General features: G+C 46.0%; 1 protein-coding gene across 7 annotated transcripts in view; it reads left to right on the top strand.

The window, feature by feature from the left end:
- EML1 (EMAP like 1) overlaps positions 1–21,014 on the top strand; it is a 150,753-nt gene that overhangs the window by 127,884 nt on the left and 1,855 nt on the right. For all 7 annotated transcript variants that reach the window (XR_004348664.1, XM_032624243.1, XM_032624245.1 and 4 more), the window contains 5 exons: positions 75–163; positions 17,550–17,647; positions 17,758–17,845; positions 19,195–19,290; positions 20,546–20,676. Coding sequence is in view for 6 of the 7 variants with exons in the window: in XM_032624243.1 (XP_032480134.1) it covers positions 75–163; positions 17,550–17,647; positions 17,758–17,845; positions 19,195–19,290; positions 20,546–20,676 (502 nt within the window). In the remaining variant the exon portion in view is untranslated. The remainder of the gene's footprint in view (positions 1–74; positions 164–17,549; positions 17,648–17,757; positions 17,846–19,194; positions 19,291–20,545; positions 20,677–21,014) is intronic.

The raw sequence follows: 21,014 nt of genomic DNA on the forward strand, positions 1-21,014 counted from the left end.
GCTGTGACTGTAGTAGTCTTACTTCATTTTCTCGCTAAACAATTGATTTGTACTTTTCCCCATGTTTACAACAGGTGGTTCGTGTTTGACACAGAAACGAAAGACTTGGTCACCGTCCACACGGATGGAAATGAACAGCTGTCTGTAATGCGTTACTCACCAGGTTAGAATACGGTCCATTCACTCTGACAGATTGATGAAGTTCTCTGTAGATGTCTGTAAAGAAAAAACATTCACAAACCCCCTCAAGAGCGAAATTTAAACTATATCTGCACGTAATTGTGGCACTTGGGCGTTCTCAACCTCCCTTCTTTGGGTCACTATGCTTGTGTGGGTTTTTTTGTCTGTTTGTTTCAGCATGTCAAAAAGCACCTTTATTATATTTATCATAGCCTCTCATGCACTCATGCTTTCTTGCCAGGTGCCCTTGGAGCAGTTTACTTGTGTGTTTTTAACTTTTTATTACGGAAAATTTCAAACAGGGACAAAATTGGACAGAATAGCATAATGAACCCCCAATGTACCCGTCACCCAGCTTCGATAATTATCGACTCTTAGCCGTTTTGTTCACCCATAGCCCCACCCACTGCCCCCTCCCATGTTGTTTCTGAAGCCGCTCCCAGACGTCTTATCCTTTCATCTGTTAATATTAATAACTAGAGAGATCTAAGGAATATGAGGACCCTTTTTTTAACAGCTTTATGGAGGTATAATTTACATACAATATTGTACTCTTCATGAAATGTACAATTCATTGATTCTTAGTAAATTTGTAGAGCTGTGCGACCATCACCATCATCCCGTTTTAGAACCTTCCCATCACCCCCAGAAGCTCCCTCCCTGCCTATTAGTAATTAATCTCTACTCCCACCCCCAGCCCTAGGCAACATAAATGGCCTTTTCTGAACATCTCATGTCAATGGAGTCTTTCAACACGTCACCTGTTGCATCTGACTTCTTTTAGTTAAAATAATGTTTGTGAGGTTCTTCATGTTATTGTATGTGTATCAGTAGTTTATTCCTTTTGAACTGCTAGATAGTATCCCATTGTACGGATATGTCATGTTTGGTTCATCCATTCATCAGTTAGGGGATCATTTCTGTGTTTTGGCTATTATGAATAATGCTGCTAGGAACATTGATCATATGTCCATTTTGGTTGGTTTCTTTTTTTTTTTTTTGGCCGCGCCTCATGGCTTATAGGATCTTAGTTCCCCGATCAGGGATCGAACTGACACCCTCAGCAGTGAAAGCTCGGAGTTCTAACCACTGGACTGCCAGGGAAGTCCCCATATGTACATTTTGTACTCATAAGTCTCTTTTACTCCATAGGCGCTCTCTCTCTCTCTCTCTCTCTCTCTCTCTCTCTCTCTCTCTCTCTCCCTCTCCCTCTCCCTCTCTCCCTCCCTCCCTCCACACACACACAGGCAAACACACGCCACCCTCGCTTGCAGTTCGTTTGTTGAACACGCTGCTTCATTTCTTCCAGAGCATTTTCCACACTCTGGGTTTTTGTGAGTGCATCTCTGTAGTGTTGCTTAACATGTCCCTCTGTCCCCCATATTTCCTGTAATGTAATTTGGGATCTAGATCCTCTTCCTACAAGAGACACATGAGGTCTGCTTGTCTCACTGTCTATGCCATTAGAGCCGTCACTGCCCAACACTTAGATCCGTACGGGGACTGGTTTTTCTATTTTAGCCTTTCTTCGTTTATCAGATATAGTACTTCTATAAAGAGAAACTTCCCTTCATCTACTTTTTGTTACCCAAATAGTATACTGTTTTGTTACCCAGTCATATGGTAGAGTTAACCAAGATAAATGCTTAGTTTCTTTCCCTTTATTTACCAGTTTCCAAGATAGTGAGTTTGTTCTCTGCTCCCTTTAACAATGACCAGTTGCCGGTGGTGGTGGCTTTGGTGCCATTATGAATTTAAGTGTATTTGGTATGTTTCAGTCTGGGATAGTTATGGTACGTGGAACCATTTATCCATTATTGGCCACTTCAGTTTGGCTCCTGAGTCCTTTTGACAGCTTGGGTTCCTGGGATGCTCGTGGCTACTGGGTAGGTCATTGTTTCTAAGCCTCATCATTTATGCTTTCGGTTTAGGAAGCACTCTTTCTCTGTGATACGTAGGACTTCAGCTATGTGAACACTCTTGGAAATAGCAGTTTTAGTCCTTGGAAATACTTGGCCAAGACTGAATTGCCGTCACTCTGTAGGAGTTTTCCATTTTATAAGCTGATAGACGGTCGTACCTGTCTCATGGTGGGGCTGTGTTCTTGTTCTCTAGAGGTAACCTCATAGAAAGAATACCCTTTTTAGACCCTTGCACCCAAAGACTTATAACTTCTCATCCTAAACAGACAACTGCACAGCCACCTTGGAAACCTCTTCTCCATGTTGAGAAGTACCTTACTTCACTCGACATTTTAAGTGTCATATTTCGTTCTGTTCATCCCGGGCAATATTTAGCATCCTCCTATGTGCTTCTCGTCATTTTCTTAGTTATTTTGAACCTCTGCTGAGTGCAGGAGGGCCTCATCTGCAGCTGCTTTTTATCTATTAGCTCCTGCTAACATAGCAGGGTCCTTTCGGGAGTCCATTTCTGTTTCTTGTCAGTTATACTAATGACTGTCCCCTGGAGACCAGAGAGCTCCCACTACCAGTAACTCTGCCTCTCAGGTTTTAGAGTCACTGACTGGAGGCTGTGCGGGGCAGAGGTGATGAGCCTGGGCCAGATCAGGGCGACCTGCATGTGGATCCAGTGCCCTCTCTTCATTAGCCAGCTGTCCCTTGTCAAATCAGACGAGTTACTGTGGGGCTCAACCAAAGGAGGAGGTGTGAACGTGCTCTCTGAAGAGCAGAGCGTTACGCAGATGACATGGGGGATGGGATGTCATCAGCAGCAGTGGCAGTGGTGGTGGCCCCAGATCCTCGGGCCGTGGCCCCCAGCCCCATAGTGTTTTGTTTGGCACCGTATGCCCAGCACCTAGCTGAGAGGAGATGCAACAGAGTATGAAGAGGAGGTAATGTATACATAGACAGATGCTCAGTGAATATTAGTTGATGCACAAATGCAGACAGACTAACTACAGCGCATCTGACTAGATGCAAAGCACACGGCGATCATCACTATGAGTTTTCTGCTTGCGTACGAGGTTTTTCAGGCACGTGGGCTATACTGTTGTAGATTACCAGCTGGCTCCTTATCGGATTCAGGTATTTACAGATTTTAGACACACACACACACACACACACACACACACAATTAGAGGCCCAAACACGGGCTGCCACACAGGAAACTGCTGCTAAATCCCAGCCTGCATCTGCAGCCACCTCCCCGTGGCTCCCTGGGCTGTGCTTTGCTGAGAAGAGGAGGCATCAAACTATGAGGGCTTTTTTCTCATTCCTTCGGTCTTGTGCAAGTTCTGGACGCTGTGCTAGCAGCTAGAGGAAAAGCAAACGATTCTTAAGCTTTATGGGTGGAGCTGACCCCCAGGATGCTGGGAAGGACCAGTACACTCACTCCAGCTGCCAGGCTTGACCGTGATAAATGCCGCCTTTGCAGTCAGTGACATAGGCAGTGTCGAGGGAAATAGTCAATAAACCAGTCTATAATAGGGGTAGAAAAGAGCTTTCCTGGAGTCAAACTGAGGACTGTTGCCCAGGAGACGGCCTCTCAGATAACTCTGAGGCACTGCTCCAGAGAAGTGTGGTTTTCAGCAGTTTCAAGTCTTGTCAGAACAAAGAACATCAAACAAGTCAACGGTAGATTTCTGCAAGGTTAAAAATAAACATACCAACACGTACACAGAGTCAGTATAGCGCCTGGTGCCTAGGAAGGGAGTCTTATCATTGAAGGAGTAACAGCTTTGGCATCCTAGGAAAGGAGGCATTTGATCCTTATTTCTAACATGGACATTCTTTTTTTTTTTTTTTAACATCTTTATTGGAGTATAATTGCTTTACAATGGTGTGTTAGTTTCTGCTGTATAACAAAGTGAATCAGCTATACATATACATATATCCCCATATCTCCTCTCTCTTGCATCTCCCTCCCACCCTCCCTGTCCCACCCCTCTAGGTGGTCACAAAGCACCGAGCTGATCTCCCTGTGCTATGCGGCTGCTTTCCACTAGCTATCTGTTTTACATTTGGTAGTGTACATATGTCCATGCCACTTTCACTTTGTCCCAGCTTACCCTTCCCCCTCCCCGTGTCCTCAAGTCCATTCTCTACGTCTGCATCTTTATTCCTGTCCTGCCCCTAGGTTCGAAGATATACAGATTGCCAACAAACACATGAAAGGATGCTCAACATCACTAATCATTAGAGAAATGCAAATCAGTACTACAATGAGGTATCACCTCACGCCAGTCAGAATGGCCATCATCAAAAAATCTAGAAACAATGAATGCTGGAGAGTGTGTGGAGAAAAGGGAACCCTCTTGCACTGTTGATGGGAATGTAAATTAACATGAGCATTCTTTACTTTGGTCAGTACACCCTTTTCTTTAATGACTAAAGCAGATGTATGTTTGATGTATGTTTGATAAGCCACAAACAGACTGTTTTAGTTAGTGTAAAATTCAAGTTAAATCATGTATAAGCCAGAATGACTTCTCCATGTCTCAGTATGTGAAAAAATTTTGCGTTAATTGCCTCTTTTGATCATAAATCTTTCAATAGAAAGCATTGACGATCAAAATGTTTGTCCCTTGACGTCAGGGTGGTTGCTGCCTGCCCTGTGTCCATCATGTCCCTTGGTGCTTGGCCTCTTTTTGGTTGTTTATATATGTATGGAGATTTGCCTAGTTATCCACATTAGGGGGAAACTAAGCAGACATAATGAACAAGTACAGAGGTATGCTAATTGGGAAATATTTTGTAGGCGATATGTTTTTTCAGTTGTATCAAATTGTCATGCAAACATTGTACATGTGCTTTTAGCAGTAGGCTTAAAGCAAGCAGTGATATATGTCATGAGTAACTTGATGGCTAGGAAAAGAATAATAATACACATTATGAAAATGATAATCGTCTGTAAAGCAGAGCAAAAAAATTGCCTGTTTCTGAGGGGAGCCAACGAAACAGATCATTTACAGGGTCAGTTTTTCTTATATGTTACAACCGTTTTGCCTTTTGGGACATTCTTTCTAGGTGCATCTCAGTTTCTCCAGAGGTACTGATATAAGTGCAACAAACGGTATGAGCAATGATAGCGCAAACACCCCCTTGTTTAGCCAGTAGAAAATCTACGGCAGCCCTGTTATCTAATGTTACTTGGACTAAGGAACTTAGGGATGTCTGTTGTGCTGCAATGCTTTTTGCCGTCTCTTTGGCTATTTAACCAATGGTGGCTGATAGATTTCTGATCATTTTTTTGTAACAATATGTAAACCGTACATTCCTGCACTAGGAATTAATATTCCCCAAAGGTTTTGCCACCAGGTATCTTAGTATCTTGCTAACATGGTTCTCTTGACTCTGTAATGAAGAGACAAAGGAGGTTCATCTATTTCCTGATGTACAGACAATGGAGTAACATAATGTCCCAATAAGAGTAAACCTTCTGTTTGTCAGCTTTTAAGAAATTTATGTGCCCATCCTTGGGAAGGTGGGTCAATTCCAATACCACCTATGAATGCAAAACCTGGGGGAGCACAGGTGATCCCTCCCAGAGTGCTCTCGTTGATAGCCTCATGAATTGGGAGTTCTGTCAACACAATTTTTTTTTTAATTTATTTATTTTATTTATTTATTTTTGGCTGCGTTGGGTCTTTGTTGCTGCGCAAGGGCTTTCTCTAGTTGCGGTGAGCGGGCCCTACTCTTCGTTGCGGTGCGCGGGCTTCTCATTGCGGTGGCTTCTCTTGTTGTGGAGCACAGGCTCTAGGTGCGTGGGCTTCAGTAGTTGTGGCATGCTGGCTCAGTAGTTGTGGCTCACAGGCTCTAGAGCGCAGGCTCAGCAGTTGTGGCGCACGGGCTTAGTTGCTCCGCAGCATGTTGGGATCTTCCTGGACCAGGGCTTGAACCTGTGTCCCCTGCATTGGCAGATGGATTCTTAACCACTGCGCCACCAGAGAAGCCTGTCAACACAAGATTAAACTATGGATCACTTCTCTTGTAGACTTTCCAAAAGTCATTTGCATGGTATTTAATATACAGTAGTTGCTGGCATAATTTACTCCCATTTTTCTCTAAAAGACATTTTTCAGTTAAGTAAGGGACAGATCAAGGGGCCCTAGGGTAAGTTGTGCTCGGTCTCTAAGGACTGAGGATAGTATCCAGCAAGGGATGGACATATTAATATGTTGAAAAGTTTGAACCTGAAAGATTAGGCCAGAGAGAGGTTAGCCTGGGTGAGTGGTCCCATTAGGAAAACCTGAACAGTCAGTGATACGTATTATAGGGGCTTATATCGGTCTTATATTGACCAGGGAATTTGATGACAGATCCACCAATTGGTTAGATTTTCCCCCAGTAGCTATACTCTGTGATAACTTTACTAAAGAATTTTTTTTCCATCCTGAACGTTGGGGCAAAAATATAGCTAAAAGCAAAACAGTAACCTTCAATTTTGATAGGGAGACAAACATTTAGCAAACAGTTCAATTGAACTAGTAGGATGGGTCTTCCAGACCTTGTCTGGATTTGCGGGCCACCTGTCTACCGTTGTCATCTTCTCTACCTGGCTTGATGGTTGTTTTAAGGTGAGTTTGAGGTTAGCAGTCCTCTCTATAGAGCAGTCTGGTGCGGAGGCCCTTTTTAAGTGGGGAATATGAATTCAGGAGTCAATTCCCTTCACTTTCACTGTGCGGAGTACCTGATAAGGGTCCTGCCATCTAGGTTGGAGAGAGAGTTTTTTTTAAATGTCTTTTAGAGTATTCATAATCTCCTGGGGTGCAGGTCATGGTGCCTCTGATCTTCATCCAAAGATAAATAACTGTAATCAGCTTCGGAAACAAGCTTAGAAGATCCTGTTAATAATTCAGTTAAGCTTTAATGTAACAGCAACAGAGAAGCATCTTGGATGTAGGTAGTAAATACAGAAACCTCAATATATATAAAACCTCAGTGTCCACAGAGGTATATTATTGAAACATAATTTTTCTTTCTAAATTATCCTCATTTTAGCCAATAAATATTTGAAAAACTAACAAAGCAAATAACTTGACCTTGAAATAATCTTAAAGATGAAAAAAAAGAACCTAATCTGATGCCCATCCCCACCCCAAATTCACATGTGAGTAAAGAGAAATTTCATATTAAGTCATATGGCCAGGATTCAACATGCTGTGCTTTGTTTTAAGTCCAGGGAAGAAAATGCAGGCTTTTAAATAAATATATACAATTTTGTATTAAATAAATAGATAATCCTCATTTTTACCAAATATAGTCAAATTAAGACTAAATTGTTTGCAAAATACGTCTGGTTTCAGTAAACTTGGCCTGATTACTTACATAAATGTAATTGATCATATAGGCTCTTTTTTTTTTTTTTTTTTTTTCTCGCGGTACGCGGGCCTCACTGTTGTGGCCTCTCCCGTTGCGAAGCACAGGCTCCGGACGCGCAGGCTCAGCGGCCATGGCTCCCGGGCCCAGCCGCTCCGCGGCATGTGGGATCTTCCTAGACCGGGGCACGAACCCGTGTCCCCTGCATCGGCAGGCGGACTCTCAACCACTGCGCCACCAGGGAAGCCCTAGGCTCTTTTAAATTTGGCTTTGCTGGAACTTTTCATAGGGAATCTCAAATTGAACTTTCAAAAGCCCTCTCAAAGCCAGGAAAGCCACACCAAAGACTTGCCATTAGATTCTGCCTGCAATACCTACAGACTTAGGTGAATTCCTCTTTTCTCAAGGTCCAAAATATCTTGAGGTTACTGTACCTGCCAGGAAGGGGCCTTCCTTATTCACCTGGAAAGGCTGCTGGGAACCTAAGAGTTTCCAAATTCTGGAGAGGTCAGGTAGAAAGAAAAGATAAATGCTTCAATTCTGTTTACAAAGGTATAATTTACTAAATTGCTGTAAGTCATAATTAGCTTAAGGGGAAAGGTTCCCTTATCTGGAAAACAAAGATTAAAAGCCAGTAATATTTCAGATGAAAGTCACACAAATTATAACCATATTTATCAGTTCATTCAATCCCACGTAATTAATTTTTGTTCCACTTGAGTCCAGTTTTTCCATCAGTTCTGTTGACCTTGCCTGACGATTGAGGGTGATAGTGACAGTGATAATTTCAAGAAATTTGTAAGGTTTTTGTTAAGGCTTTTATGATTTGCCCAGTGACATGGGTGCCTTTGATCACTGGACATTGTGGAAAGTATATCCCAAGTGGAAAACACAATTTCTAACAGTTTCTTTGTCATTGTGAGGACATTAGCCTTGCAGCAAGAGAAGGCTTTAACCCATCAAACAAAAACGGGGTTTTCCAGGGAACAGGGAGAGCCAAGCCACCGTCATGGGTTTCCCATAGCCCTGGCTGTTCAATCTCACAGCTATTGTCTACCCATCTTAATTATCTGATTTAGGAGCAGACTGTTGCCATGTCACAAGCGTCAGGATGGCAGAAGTCTAACAATGGGGGGTTAACTTTTGTAGAAGCAGAAAATTTTTGTATCTACATCGTTACATAATCTTCACAGATTTTGTTGTTGCCTTTGCCTGAAAGTCAGCTGGAGTATTTCCCTAATACTTGGGTTCATTCCCTTTAGTGTGAGCCTCAATTTTGATGACAAATAGCATTTTATGTCGGGACATATAAGATTTCCAAGAATTTCATATAATTTCTGGAACACCTGTAATATATACTCATATGGACAGAACATAAAAAAGGCTTAACGTTATCTTTTATTTGACCATGCTTCCCATGTTATTTAACATACCAAATAAACCTAATTAGTTTAATATCTCTCTTTGAGATGCTTCAGGACAAAATCGCTTTCTTTTCCCTTAACAAAATGCATTTCCATTCCATATCTTCTTTTACTGAAAACCTTATTTTCCTTGTATACTGAAATATTTCCCTTAGTATTTCTAGTAGCATGAATTACATATATAATTTTTAACCCTTAAAAAACATTAATCTCTAGCAAAAACCAAGAAGCAAAAAATTGTGAACTGTTTCTCATATTAACATTTCCCGATTGGCAAGCTTATGAAAATTTTCTATAATGTCTAGAAACATACATCTTCTTATAGCGTAATTTCTTTTCTCAATGTGGTATAAGATGTGTGTCCAAATAAACCCAGACATCTTTAGTTTTTCTCTAATAAGAAGACAAAGAGGTAAACTTAGATTTGCTTAGCAATTAATGTTTTAGTATTTTATCTTATTTGGAAATTTTCTGTATATTTAATGAATTCCCATAATTTATATTAACTTAGCAAAAGTCTCAAGTTTCAAGTTACCAGAATCTGGAGGAACTATTTTTAAGTAAACGTACTATATACAAAACGTAATCATTCTTAAAGAGTTTACCTAAAAACTTTTATCTCAAATATCTCTATTTCCCTACTTATGAAAACATCATCATACCAAGTTAATTTTCTTGTTGACAAGTTTTGGAACAGAGATAACATGAGCTTATTGATTTCTTTTTTAAGATTTTTTGGGGATTTTTTTTGGCTGCGTCGGGTCTTAGTTGCGGCACGCGGGATATTCGTTGAGGCATTCGGGATCTTTTGTTGTGGCGCACCAGCTGTTCGTTGTGATGCGCAGGCTTCTCTCTAGTTGTGGTGTGCGGGTTTTTTCTTCTCTTCTCTAGTGGCGCGCAGGCTCCAAGGGTCATGGGCTCTGTAGTTTGCAGCATATGGGCTCCAGTTGAGGTACGCAAGCTCAGTAGTTGTGGCGCACGGGCTTAGCTACACCGCGGCATGTGGGGTCTTAGTTCCCTGACCAGGGATCAAACCCACGTCCCCTGCATTGGAAGGCGGATTCTTTACCACTGCACCACCAGGGAAGTCCCTTAATTGACTTTCAATAAACCTAGGTATAATAAAAGTATTATACTTAATGTTGATGACTGAAAGACGTGTCTGTATTAACCAAACCAACAACTTAAACTTATTTTCATTTATTAAAGATTAATCCTGGATCATATGATACTTTAAAAATGTGAGGAGTTAGTTTCTTGTTATAGTTAGAAATATTTCATTGGTAAGCACTTACTTCTAAGTCAATTAAATAGAGCTCTTTTTCAAATTAATTTTGATAATATCATTTGGAGGTAGAAACTTGCTATATTTATAATGTACATACAGACATACACACATCCAGATAGACAGACAGAGATCTCATAGTTTTCCTGCTTGAGTTTTTAAAGGTCTCATTTCCCCTTTTCTGCAGTTTTAGGTTCTACTAGTTGAGCCAAGGCTGTGGTCTCAGGCAGTGTGGGCGGTGCTTGCATTTCAAGGACATGATAAGAGTTATACCTTCAAGTTTGCTTGAATACTTTTATTCAAGCATAAAAAGGAGTACTTTTATTGTCTCAGGTCAGAATTTTGAAAAAAAATGTTTTATCAAGCCAGCTTTGGTTTTTGTTTTTTTTTTTCTGCGGTACACAGGCCTCTCACTGTTGTGGCCTCTCCCATTGCGGAGCACAGGCTCCAGACACGCAGGCTCAGCGGCCATGGCTCACGGGCCCAGCCGCTTCGCGGCACGTGGGATCTTCCCGGACCGGGGCACAAACCCGTGTCCCCTGCACTGGCAGGCGGACTCCCAACCACTGCGCCACCAGGGAAGCCTGAGCCAGCTTTCTTTAACTGCACACGCAAAACTCAGTTTTAGAATGTCAAAAGAGTCCCATTCTGGCCATTTTAGAGCTAGATCATTTCTACAATTGTAGAAGCCAGCCGGAGTTCCACTGAGTGGCTGGCCTGTCTGGGAGCCGTTAGGCGTTAGAAGCGCAATTTCCTGATTTATTTTAGTTTCATTTTATTATACAGTACAAATCTTTCCAATTTTAAGCCACATTTTAAAAAAAGTCAGCCAACCCAGTTTACCCCAAAGTTCCTTCTAGGCCTTTCCTGCCTGGAAATTTCTTCTAGGTTTCTTACCTGGAAACTCCATCTAGATCCCTTGCCTGGAACTTCCCGCTAGGTTCCTTTCACCTAGGAAATGTACTGGTACCCCCTTAAGAGTCCAGGTCTTAAGGTAACAGCTCAAATAAAAGTCATGGACTGCCACTTCATACAAGAAGATCCAGACATCAGGAAAAACTCACCGAACCAACAACCTCAAGAGTGCTGTGAAGCTGGGGGGCTGGGGCTGGTCAGGGAACCAAGATCCCACATGCCGCGGGGCAACTAAGCCCGTGCGCCACAACTACTGAGCTTGCAAGCCTCATCTACAGAGCCCACGTGCTGCAGCTACAGAGCCCATGCGCCTTGGAGCTCACACGCCATAACTAGAGAGAATCCCGTGCGCCACAATGAAAGATCCCACGTGCCTCAACTAAAACCCAATGCAGCCCTAAATAAATAAATATCAAAGGCTGGGGGGAGAAAAGTAGACTCCAGGTGACCCCACGTGGGTTTTTCTGATATCCTGCCAGCTACGCCAAGCAATGTAGATGGAAATAATCAATAAGCCAATCTCTAATAGGCATAGAACTGAGCCAAAGTGAGGACCAAAGCCCAGGAGACAGGCTCTCAGATAATTCTGTGGCACTGCTCCAGAGAAGCATGGTTTCAGCAGTTTTATATTGCATCGGAACAAAGAACTTCACACAAGTCAGGGATACGTTTCTTCAAGGTTTAAAAAAAAGAACAGAACAGCACATACACAGCAAGTCAGGACGGCACCTGGTGCCTGGAAAAGGAATCTTATCATTGAGGGCAGACCGGCACCGGCGTCCCAGGAAGAGAGGCATTTAATCTTTATTTTTAACGTGGACATTCTTTACTTCTGGTCAAGGCACCCTTTTCTTTAGTGAGTAAAGCAGGTGTACGGTGTGTTTGATAGGCCACAAATAGGCTGTTTTAGCTAGCCGAAAATTCAAGTTAAATCATGAATAAGCCAGAATGCCTTCCCAGAATTCAGCATGATTACATTTCTTCGCTAGCAGACACCTACCTACTGCCGCAGGTGGGTTGTGTAGGATGAGCTCAGGTGGAAGTGAGACTGCTTTGTAAATCCCCTTTAAGGTTGATGTTATGTTGTGCAGCGGGGGTGAGAGGTGAGCAGTTGCTTCCTGAAGTTAACCGTGTGGACTGAGAACTAAATCTTTCAGATAATTTCTCAATTCCGCAGGCACTAGTGAGAGGTCCAGGTTTCAGCGGCGAATAACCTGTATCTGGCCTTTGGTTGAAGTGGGAGGTTCAGAGCGATAGTCCCAGACACAGGTGCACGCTGGGAGCCAGTGAAGCAGAGCCTTTGGCGTGCATTAGAATCGCCCAGAGGGCGTGGGCTTGTGGAGGGGTTCTTTGACATCCTGAGAACCACAAACCTAGAGCATCTCTGTGGATCATCTGATAACCATTTCAGTCACATTTTATTACATGTTTTCATTTATGAAATATCTTCCATAAGATGGCCTAATGCTGATAAGCTAACGTTATGTGAATTTTTACTGAAACCATAGTCAACTACGATTGCCAGGCCCCTCGTAGGTTCATTAAACATAGAACTCTAGTAGGGACAGTTCTCAAAGTTGACACGCACATCAGGAACCTTACAGAGCACTTTGTCAGTGGACCAGTGGAGTTTTGATTGGATTAAATTTGTAAATTTTTTAAAAGAAGAATGGAGATTGGAAGAAGATAATTTCATGTTCGTTAAGCCCAACTGCAAATACTTGGCCTGCCTGGTCTAGTTTCCACCTGCTGAAACTTGGATTAAAAATCTAAAACCCTAAAGATGAAGATGAAATGAAAAGGGAAAAGATGTGAAGATGAAAAGGGGAAAATCACAATGAACTAATGCATTGCTCACGTGATTGTATTGATCTCTTCTTTAATCGTATCCATAGCATTGAGACGTGGAGTTTCTCTGCTTTTATAAGAATGAATCAGAATCCGTGTGCATTTGCATCACCCCAGCATCGAATCCCACCTCTGCTGCTCAGGTGGGACTAGAGGCCCGCTGGGATGCAGCCCCTGCCACCCAGCCAACCTCTCTCCTGCCCACACAACGTCCCCAAGCCTGCACTCCACGAGGCATGCTCCCCGTACAGGTGCAGCAGGCTCGTGCGGAGACTGCCCCAAATCACCTGCCCCGTGTGACAAGCAGGGCGGACGCACGGCAGCCATACAGCTACCCTGGAGACCCTGCTGTGCTCCCACCTGGCGCACTGTCTCCCATGCCCACAGTTCACTCGTCCTTCCAGCCCAGGTCGAGCCGTGCCACGCGCTTAGCTGTGTCATCTTAGGCAGGTTACTGAACCTCAGTTTCGTCATTTGCACAGCTGGACAGATTCTCCCTGCTCTTAAAATACTGTTGGACTTAGTTAAGAGCTGTGTGGAAACCCATCCCCAAACCTTGTAAAGAGGCAATCAATGAAACTGGCTATGGTGTTATCTTTCTCCTCCAGGTGACCAGACCCCTACTCTCTGTTCTTATGAGTCAGTCCTCCAGCTGATTTTTATTTGGGACCAAATGCCCACTTCTTTTAGTCGAGTAAGTTTAGGAATTTTGTACTCTCTGAAGAGCTGGGGGTGAGGCATAGAGAGTTTATGGGTGAGAGGACGTGGTTCACAGGGTGAGAAAGTGCTCTGGAGGTCCGAGAAATAGGCAGCACTTGGGTTTCATCTGGCCGCTGATTAGCATATAGACTGAACCTGCTTGGTTTTGATGTATTAGGCAGACAGTTTTATTACATATTTATGAATGAGCTTAAACCGTTACATGAAAACTTTCTATTTCGAATTTTAAGGAGAAATTACAATCTCATTAGGCTGTTAGAAGTGAATTGCCAAGGGAGATTGTGAAATCCTATTATTCATTCATCTTTAAAAACAGATATGGGGCTTCCTTGGTGGCGCAGTGGTTGAGAGTCTGCCTGCCGATGCAGGGGACACGGGTTTGTGCCCCAGTCCGGGAGGATCCCACATGCCGCGGAGCGGCTGGGCCCGTGAGCCATGGCCGCTGAGCCTGTGCACCCGGAGCCCATGCTCCGCAACGGGAGAGGCCACAACAGTGAGAGGCCCGTGTACTGCAAAAAAAAAAAAAAAAAACAGATATGGAGATGGTAGTTATACAGGTATTTTTGTCAAAACTCTTAGAATATGTGCATTTTATTGTGTGTAGATTATACCTCAAAGTTGACTTTTAAGTGGGGGGTTTGAGAGAAGATTCTGGGAAGATGGTGAGTAGGAACCAGCAGGAATCTGTCTCTCCACCTAGACAGCAACTGGCAGAATCTGTCTGATAGAACTGTTTTGGAAAGCCAGAGTCTATTGAAGCCTTGCAACTTCCAGAGAAAGACTTGGATGGGAAGTTGCAGTTAATTTCAGTCAGTTTCAGCTCTTAGCACAGTGGCAGTGACCCACCCCCTCACCTCCAGTCCCCTGACAGGCAACTGTGCATGTGTTCCTGGAGCAACAACAAAAAAACTAGCAACCCACTCAAAAATGGGCAAAAGGGCTCGAATGGGCATTTCTTCAGAGAAGACATACAAATGGCCGGTAAGCATGTGAGAAGGTACTCAACATCACTACTCATTAGGGAAATGCAAATCAAAACTACAATGAGACGCCACCTCACACCCATTAAGATGGCTACCATCAAATAAAACAGAAAACAGGGCTTCCCTGGTGGCGCAGTGGTTGAGGCTCCGCCTGCCGATGCAGGGGACACGGGTTCGTGCACAGGTCCGGGGAGATCCCACATGCCGCGGAGCGGCTGGGCCCGTGAGCCATGGCCGCTGAGCCTGCGCGTCCGGAGCCTGTGCTCCGCAACGGGAGAGGCCACAACAGTGAGAGGCCCGCGTACCACAAAAAAGGAAAGAAAGAAAGAAAGAAAAAAAACAGGAAACAACAAGTGTTGGTGAGGATGCGGAGAAATGTGCACTGTTGGTGGGAATGTAAAGTGGTGCAGCCATTGCAGAAAACAGTACAGCGGTTCCTAAAGAAAATTACAAGTAGAATTAGCATAATGGTCCAGCAGTTCCACTTCTGTATACAGACCCAAAAGAATTGAAAGCAGAGTCTCAAAGAGGTCTGTGTACACCCATGTTCATAGCATCATTATTGACAATAACTAAACCATGGAGGCAATCCAGGTGTCCATCAACAGATGAAAGGATAAGTAAAATGTGATATACAGTGGAATATTATTCAGCCCTAAAAAGGAAGGAAGTTCTAACACATGCTACAACGTGGAAGAACCTTGACATCATGCTAAGTGAAATAAGCCAGTCACCAAAAGACAAATATTGTATGATTTCACTTATGAGAAACTTAGAGTCGTCAAAATCATAAAAGGTGGAGTAGGCAAAATCATAATAAATGGTTCCACGATGAAAGAGAGCTCATCATTTTAGAGTTAACAAATGATAAGGTCGTTCTTATCTAAAGATCGTTGTGCTGTGGAGTGTGCAAGCCAGTAGATAGCTAGTGGGAAGCAGCCGCATAGCACAGGGAGATCAGCTGGGTGCTTTGTGACCACCTAGAGGTGTGGGATAGGGAGGGTGGGAGGAAGACGCAAGAGGGAGGGGATATGGGGATATATGTATATGTATAGCTGACTCACTTTGTTATAAAGCCGAAACTAACACCACTGTAAAGCAATGATACTCCAATAAAGATGTTAATAAAAAGAGTGTACAAGCCAGGGTGTGTACATCATTTATCAGATTTTCAGCTGTTCTTTACCGTTATTCTTTGTCACAGGGGCAATGGCATTGAGCAAAGAAATGCTCAGGCTCTGGTCAGACTGCTGGGTTCGAATCCCAGCTTCTCTAAACCTGTGTGACCTTGTGCAAGTTACTTTATCATCCATGCCTCAGTTTCCTCTCCTGAAAAGTGGAGATAATATCTACCTCACAGGGGTCTATGAGGATTAAGTAAGTTAATACAGGAAGAGTTTAGAATAGTACTGGTACATAGTAGTTACTCAACAAATGTTGACTCATAATTATTTGATAGTAATTCTTGTTAGCATTTACTGTTTACTGTCATCATCATCATTATTGTCAGGGCTTGGTCAGTTGGAGGACCAAGTGCAGGTGGTCTGCCGGGCAGCTCTCTGGCCTTCTCTAGAACCATCAGCAGCAGAAGGTGGCCCATCCCCCAGCTTCGGCAGTCCTCGGCCCATTTACCCCACCCCCTCACGAGCCTGCTTTGGACAGGCTAACTCTGACTTGCCAACACCTTGATTTTGACCAGGCATTGGCCAAGACTTCCGAAAATACCATTTCCTGATGGTGCCAGGCCATGCTATTTCCTGTAGGTCTTCCTACCTTGTGAGAAGGAAAACCAGGGGGAAGAGGTGGGGGGAGAACCCTTATTGACCTCATGATGTGCCAGTGACCGCTAGGACCTTTACAGACGTTGTCCAAGGGAATCCTCTGAATTTCGATGAGAAGGTGCCGTGCTTCGTGGATGGAGGAACTGGCGCTCAGTGAGAGGAGGGACGCATTTGCTGTCCCCGAGCTCGTGGGCAGAGACCCCCCTTCTCTAGGCTCCATTCTGGGTGCAGTTTGTCCGGCCCCCATGTGGTTCCTTTCTTCTTCCTTCCGGTTCCTGGCCCCGGGAAGGTCTGACCTCCTCCAGACTAGTCTCTCAGGCCCCGCTTCCATCCCAGTACATCCTGGGCATCCCCACTTTGGCTTCACGCTTGGCAGGTTCATCTGCCAGCGACAGGGGCTGCTCTGCTTTTACATTGCAGTGAGCTCCTTCCCCTGTGTTTCTACACGAGCATCACGGCCTGATTCCTTAAGCCCTCCTGATGCCAGGAACCTGGGTAAAGGAGATGTTAACTGATGGCCCATTGGAAGAGCGGCAGGAAGGGCCTTCCAGATGGGGTGGCGGGGGAATAAGGGGGGCGCTGTGTGCACAGAGGTGAGGGGAGAGGGCCCTCCAGGCATGGGGGGAGGGGGCAGTGTGCACTGAGGTGAGGGGGAGGGCTTTCCAGGTGGGGAGGAGGCGGCAGTGTGCACAGAGGTGAGGGAGAGGGCCTTCCAGGCAGGGGGGAGGGGGCAGCGTGTGCAGAGGTGAGGGGGAGGGCCTTCCAGGCGGGAGGTGGCGGGGTTGGGGGGGGAGGAAGTGTGCCAGAGGCCTGAAAGAGCCCGGTCTGTTCAGGGAGGAAGGATGCGGCCACATCCTGGAGGGCCTTGGGGACCCCACTGAGGAACTGAGTCTTGATTCTTCAGCAGTGGGGACAGCCAGGGAAGGTTTTTTTTAAGGGGCAGAATCTGATCAGATGTGGATTTTCAAAAGATAGCTTTGGAAGTGGTATAGGATTGATTTAAAAGCAAATTTTGTCTCTTTGAAATAATTCATGGCTATTTTTTCTAACTCTGTAATGGCCACTAGCATTATCGCTTGTAATTGATAAAATGTTTATTCTTAACAACTGAAATGTAATCCCGCGTGTTTTTGCAGATGGGAATTTCTTAGCAATAGGCTCCCATGACAACTGCATCTACATATACGGAGTCAGTGACAATGGGAGGAAGTACGCACGGGTCGGCAAGTGCTCGGTGAGCGTGCTGGTCACTCCTCGTGGGTCTGTGCAGTTGTTTGTCACATTACGACAGTGTGGGTGGGAATCTATAAGGCAAGTGAAACTCACCCGTGTGTTCTCTCCCAGGGTCATTCCAGCTTCATCACTCACCTGGACTGGTCTGTAAACTCACAATTCCTCATGTCGAATTCCGGAGACTATGAAATCCTTTACTGTGAGTGGTTCCCCAGGTGTGGTCTGGGTGCAGATCACGTAGAACCTCCACTCTGAGACCAAATGGGGCCTCCTGCAAAAACCCACGCCCCATACAACTTGGGCACATGATGGCATCTCTGGGCCTGGGCCCCTCCTCTGCACAGTACAGGAGTTGGGCTGGACACCCCCACCTTGGCACTGAGACACTTGGGGTTCGGGCCCCCAGGAGGAGAAGGCGGGGCCCTGCAGGGAGAGGCAGAGAGAGTGGGTCAGAGCTGTCCCGGCGAGAGGGATGGCCCCTCGTGAAGGCATCACCCTCACGGGCAGAGACCCAGCAGCCCCCTGGGCCCCTCCTCCTCCCTCAGCCCCTCCTGGCCAGGTCTGAGCCCAGGCAGGGCCGCGCAGTGGAGGCATGAATGACGAGGCTGCCCTTGCCGAGCGCATGCTACATGCCGTGCACTGCTTCCTCCAGCATCTGGCAGGCACCTGCCGCGTGCCAAGTGCAGGGTCCCAGGGCGGAGGAGGGCCCGGTCTCTGCCCCGGCGGAAGGTACCAGCAGGTGCAGTGTGCTTCACCCACAGGCTCTCAGGTGACCCACAGCACTTTCTGGCTTGTCCCATTTTAAGGAAGAGGAAATATCATCTCAGATACAAGGCCACAGGCATCAGGAGCCAGTGGGTGGGGAGGTGGGCGCCCCCTCGTTGAGGAGCAGGCCTGGGCAGGGCTGTTGGTGCTGGAGGGAAGGGGCCTCTCTCGGGCGGGGCAGGAGGCCCTGCCTGAGGTGGGGCAGGAGTGGGGGATGGTTTTCAGGGACAGGCCATGGGTCTAGAATCTTCTCAGACATGGTCTCATACTCCACTAGTGAGAGTTTAACTGGGGAACAAACAAATCACCTGCAGCGCCACAGGTACTTGGTATGACTGGTTTCCGTAAGCTTCCATTCCTAACTCAGAGCTGAAGGGATGGGGTGTGTGTGTGTGTGTGTGTGTGTGTGTGTATGTGTGCACGCACGCGCATGCCCGAGTATATGTTAAGAGAGGGCTAGGGAGCCTGACAGCAGGGGGTGGAGTTGTATCCAGGGGAACAGTGAGCAGACAGGGGCCTCAGAACCAGAGGTGGTCAAAGAAAAGAAGCCAGACTGGGGGAACAGACCCAGAGGAGATGAGAAGAAGCGGAAGAAGTGGGGTCCCCACCGAGGCCCTAGGCCTTGGGCAGTGAGCATGGTCCCCGCAGAGCTGGGAGGTGGATGGTGTCCCCCTCCCAGAGTGCTCTGTAGCCGATGGGGCCTGGCTCCGAGGGCCCAACCTTGCCCAAGAAGGAGAGGGGGCTTTGGCACTGATGTCACCAGACCTGCATTTGCCTTTCCAGGGATTCCCTCTGCTTGTAAGCAAGTCGTAAGTGTGGAAACTACGAGAGACATCGAATGGGCCACATACACCTGCACTTTGGGATTCCACGTCTTTGGTAAGGTTTCTGTACCTTTCATTCTGTTCAAACGTAGGATGTATCTACTTTTAGAATGACATTCTAATAGTAGTGAAGTCTCTTGGTTGGCTTCAAACTGCTCTGCTACCCCGTGGACCCCGCAGGACACACTCCCCGCAGCCCTGGGGAAGGGCCAGAGCTTGCCCAGCTATGGCCAAGCAAGAGGAACCAGAACCCTTTTCTCTCATATGAAATGGGTCCTGAGATAATTCTCTAGAACGCTTATATGAGGTAGTGCCAAACGTCCTCGATAAATGGGCCAGATGGCACCCTATCAATTTATTTACCATTTGTTAGACTGATTGTATCTTTTTGGCCCTTAAACTAAATTTTTCACCTCCTTCAAAGTTTAGATTAGGAATATGTTTATAAATGGTCTAAAATAAATTGCCACAATTTAGTAGAATAAAAAAGAAAAGGCAGTACTTATAATCTCTTTATGTATGACCGTAAGTCAGTAAGTTGGTCAGAAGTTCACAAGTTCTCCTTAGGGCTGGCGTTTTGCCATCTTCTGGCGTTGAATGCTAGGACGCCCTGGGTTTACTCTAGATCTGCCTGTTAAGAAACTGATGTGCATGCAGCTCTCTCATATCCAAAGTTATTGGGACCAACAGGGTTTCCTGAAGCAATGGTCAGGAGATCCCATCCCCCAGACCACACCCCAGGCCCACCTGGGCACAGGGCTGTGGAGTCAGAGCTGCTGCATCACCCGGCCCACAGTGAGCAGACACCCCACCTGCCCAGTGCCACCAGGCAGACAGCAGCCATGAAGGACTGACACCAAGGAACGCCTGAAACACACAGGCAGTCCCAGAGTTATAAAGCTCTTTGGAGGGCCTCTCATATGTAAAGAGTTACCCCCAAAAAAGAAAAGTTAGGAAACTGCAGGCTTAGGACTAGTCAGCTTCCCATCAGATGCTTCGGGGATAAAGAAAGCCATCGTGTCCAGAACCAGGGATTCTGGCCTGCTTTCTGCTGTAGCGTCAAGAAGGGGCCCGAAAAAGGTGGAAGCCCTGAAGGCCTGTCACTGCGACTCTCATGCAGCAGAAAAGTATACGCAGTGAGGGTTTCCCGGGACAGCCTGCAGGGAGATCATCTGAGACGAAGCATTCCTTGGGCGTGGTTTCTAAATCTGGGACATTGCTATTTTCGTGGGAGTTCGATGGCCAGTCCCCACACGGTGTGGCCCTGTGTCCTGGTATTTCCAGTGCTCTGTCTGGGGTCTTTGTTTTAGGAGTGTGGCCAGAAGGCTCGGACGGAACCGACATCAATGCCGCCTGTCGGGCCCACGAGAAAAAACTCCTGTCAACCGGTGACGACTTTGGCAAAGTGCACCTCTTCTCCTACCCCTGCTCACAGTTCAGGGTAAAGGCTCATCTTCTCCTCTAGCCTTACCCCACGGGGCACACTTACCGCCTGGCCTGTTGGTAATTGAATAGAAAGGTGCTGAGTGATGCCACCAGTCACGCATGCAGGGGTGACCGTCATTCGGCTGCCCTAGAGCACTTCAGGTCCCCCTCCACTGCCCTCCGGGGAGAACCCCGCCCCCCCACGTGGTGCTGGCTTATCCTCCTCTGCGCTTCGTGGGCCTCCCCCCTCTGCCGTCCACCACGGCTCCCTCTGCTCCAGCCCTGCTGAGCCGAGCCCACACCAGTGCCTGGAACACCCCTCTTCGTTCTTCCCAGACCTGACCCTCCTCCTAG

This window comes from Phocoena sinus, chromosome 2 (assembly GCF_008692025.1).
Source record: "Phocoena sinus isolate mPhoSin1 chromosome 2, mPhoSin1.pri, whole genome shotgun sequence".
Classification (NCBI taxonomy): Eukaryota; Metazoa; Chordata; class Mammalia; order Artiodactyla; family Phocoenidae; genus Phocoena; species Phocoena sinus.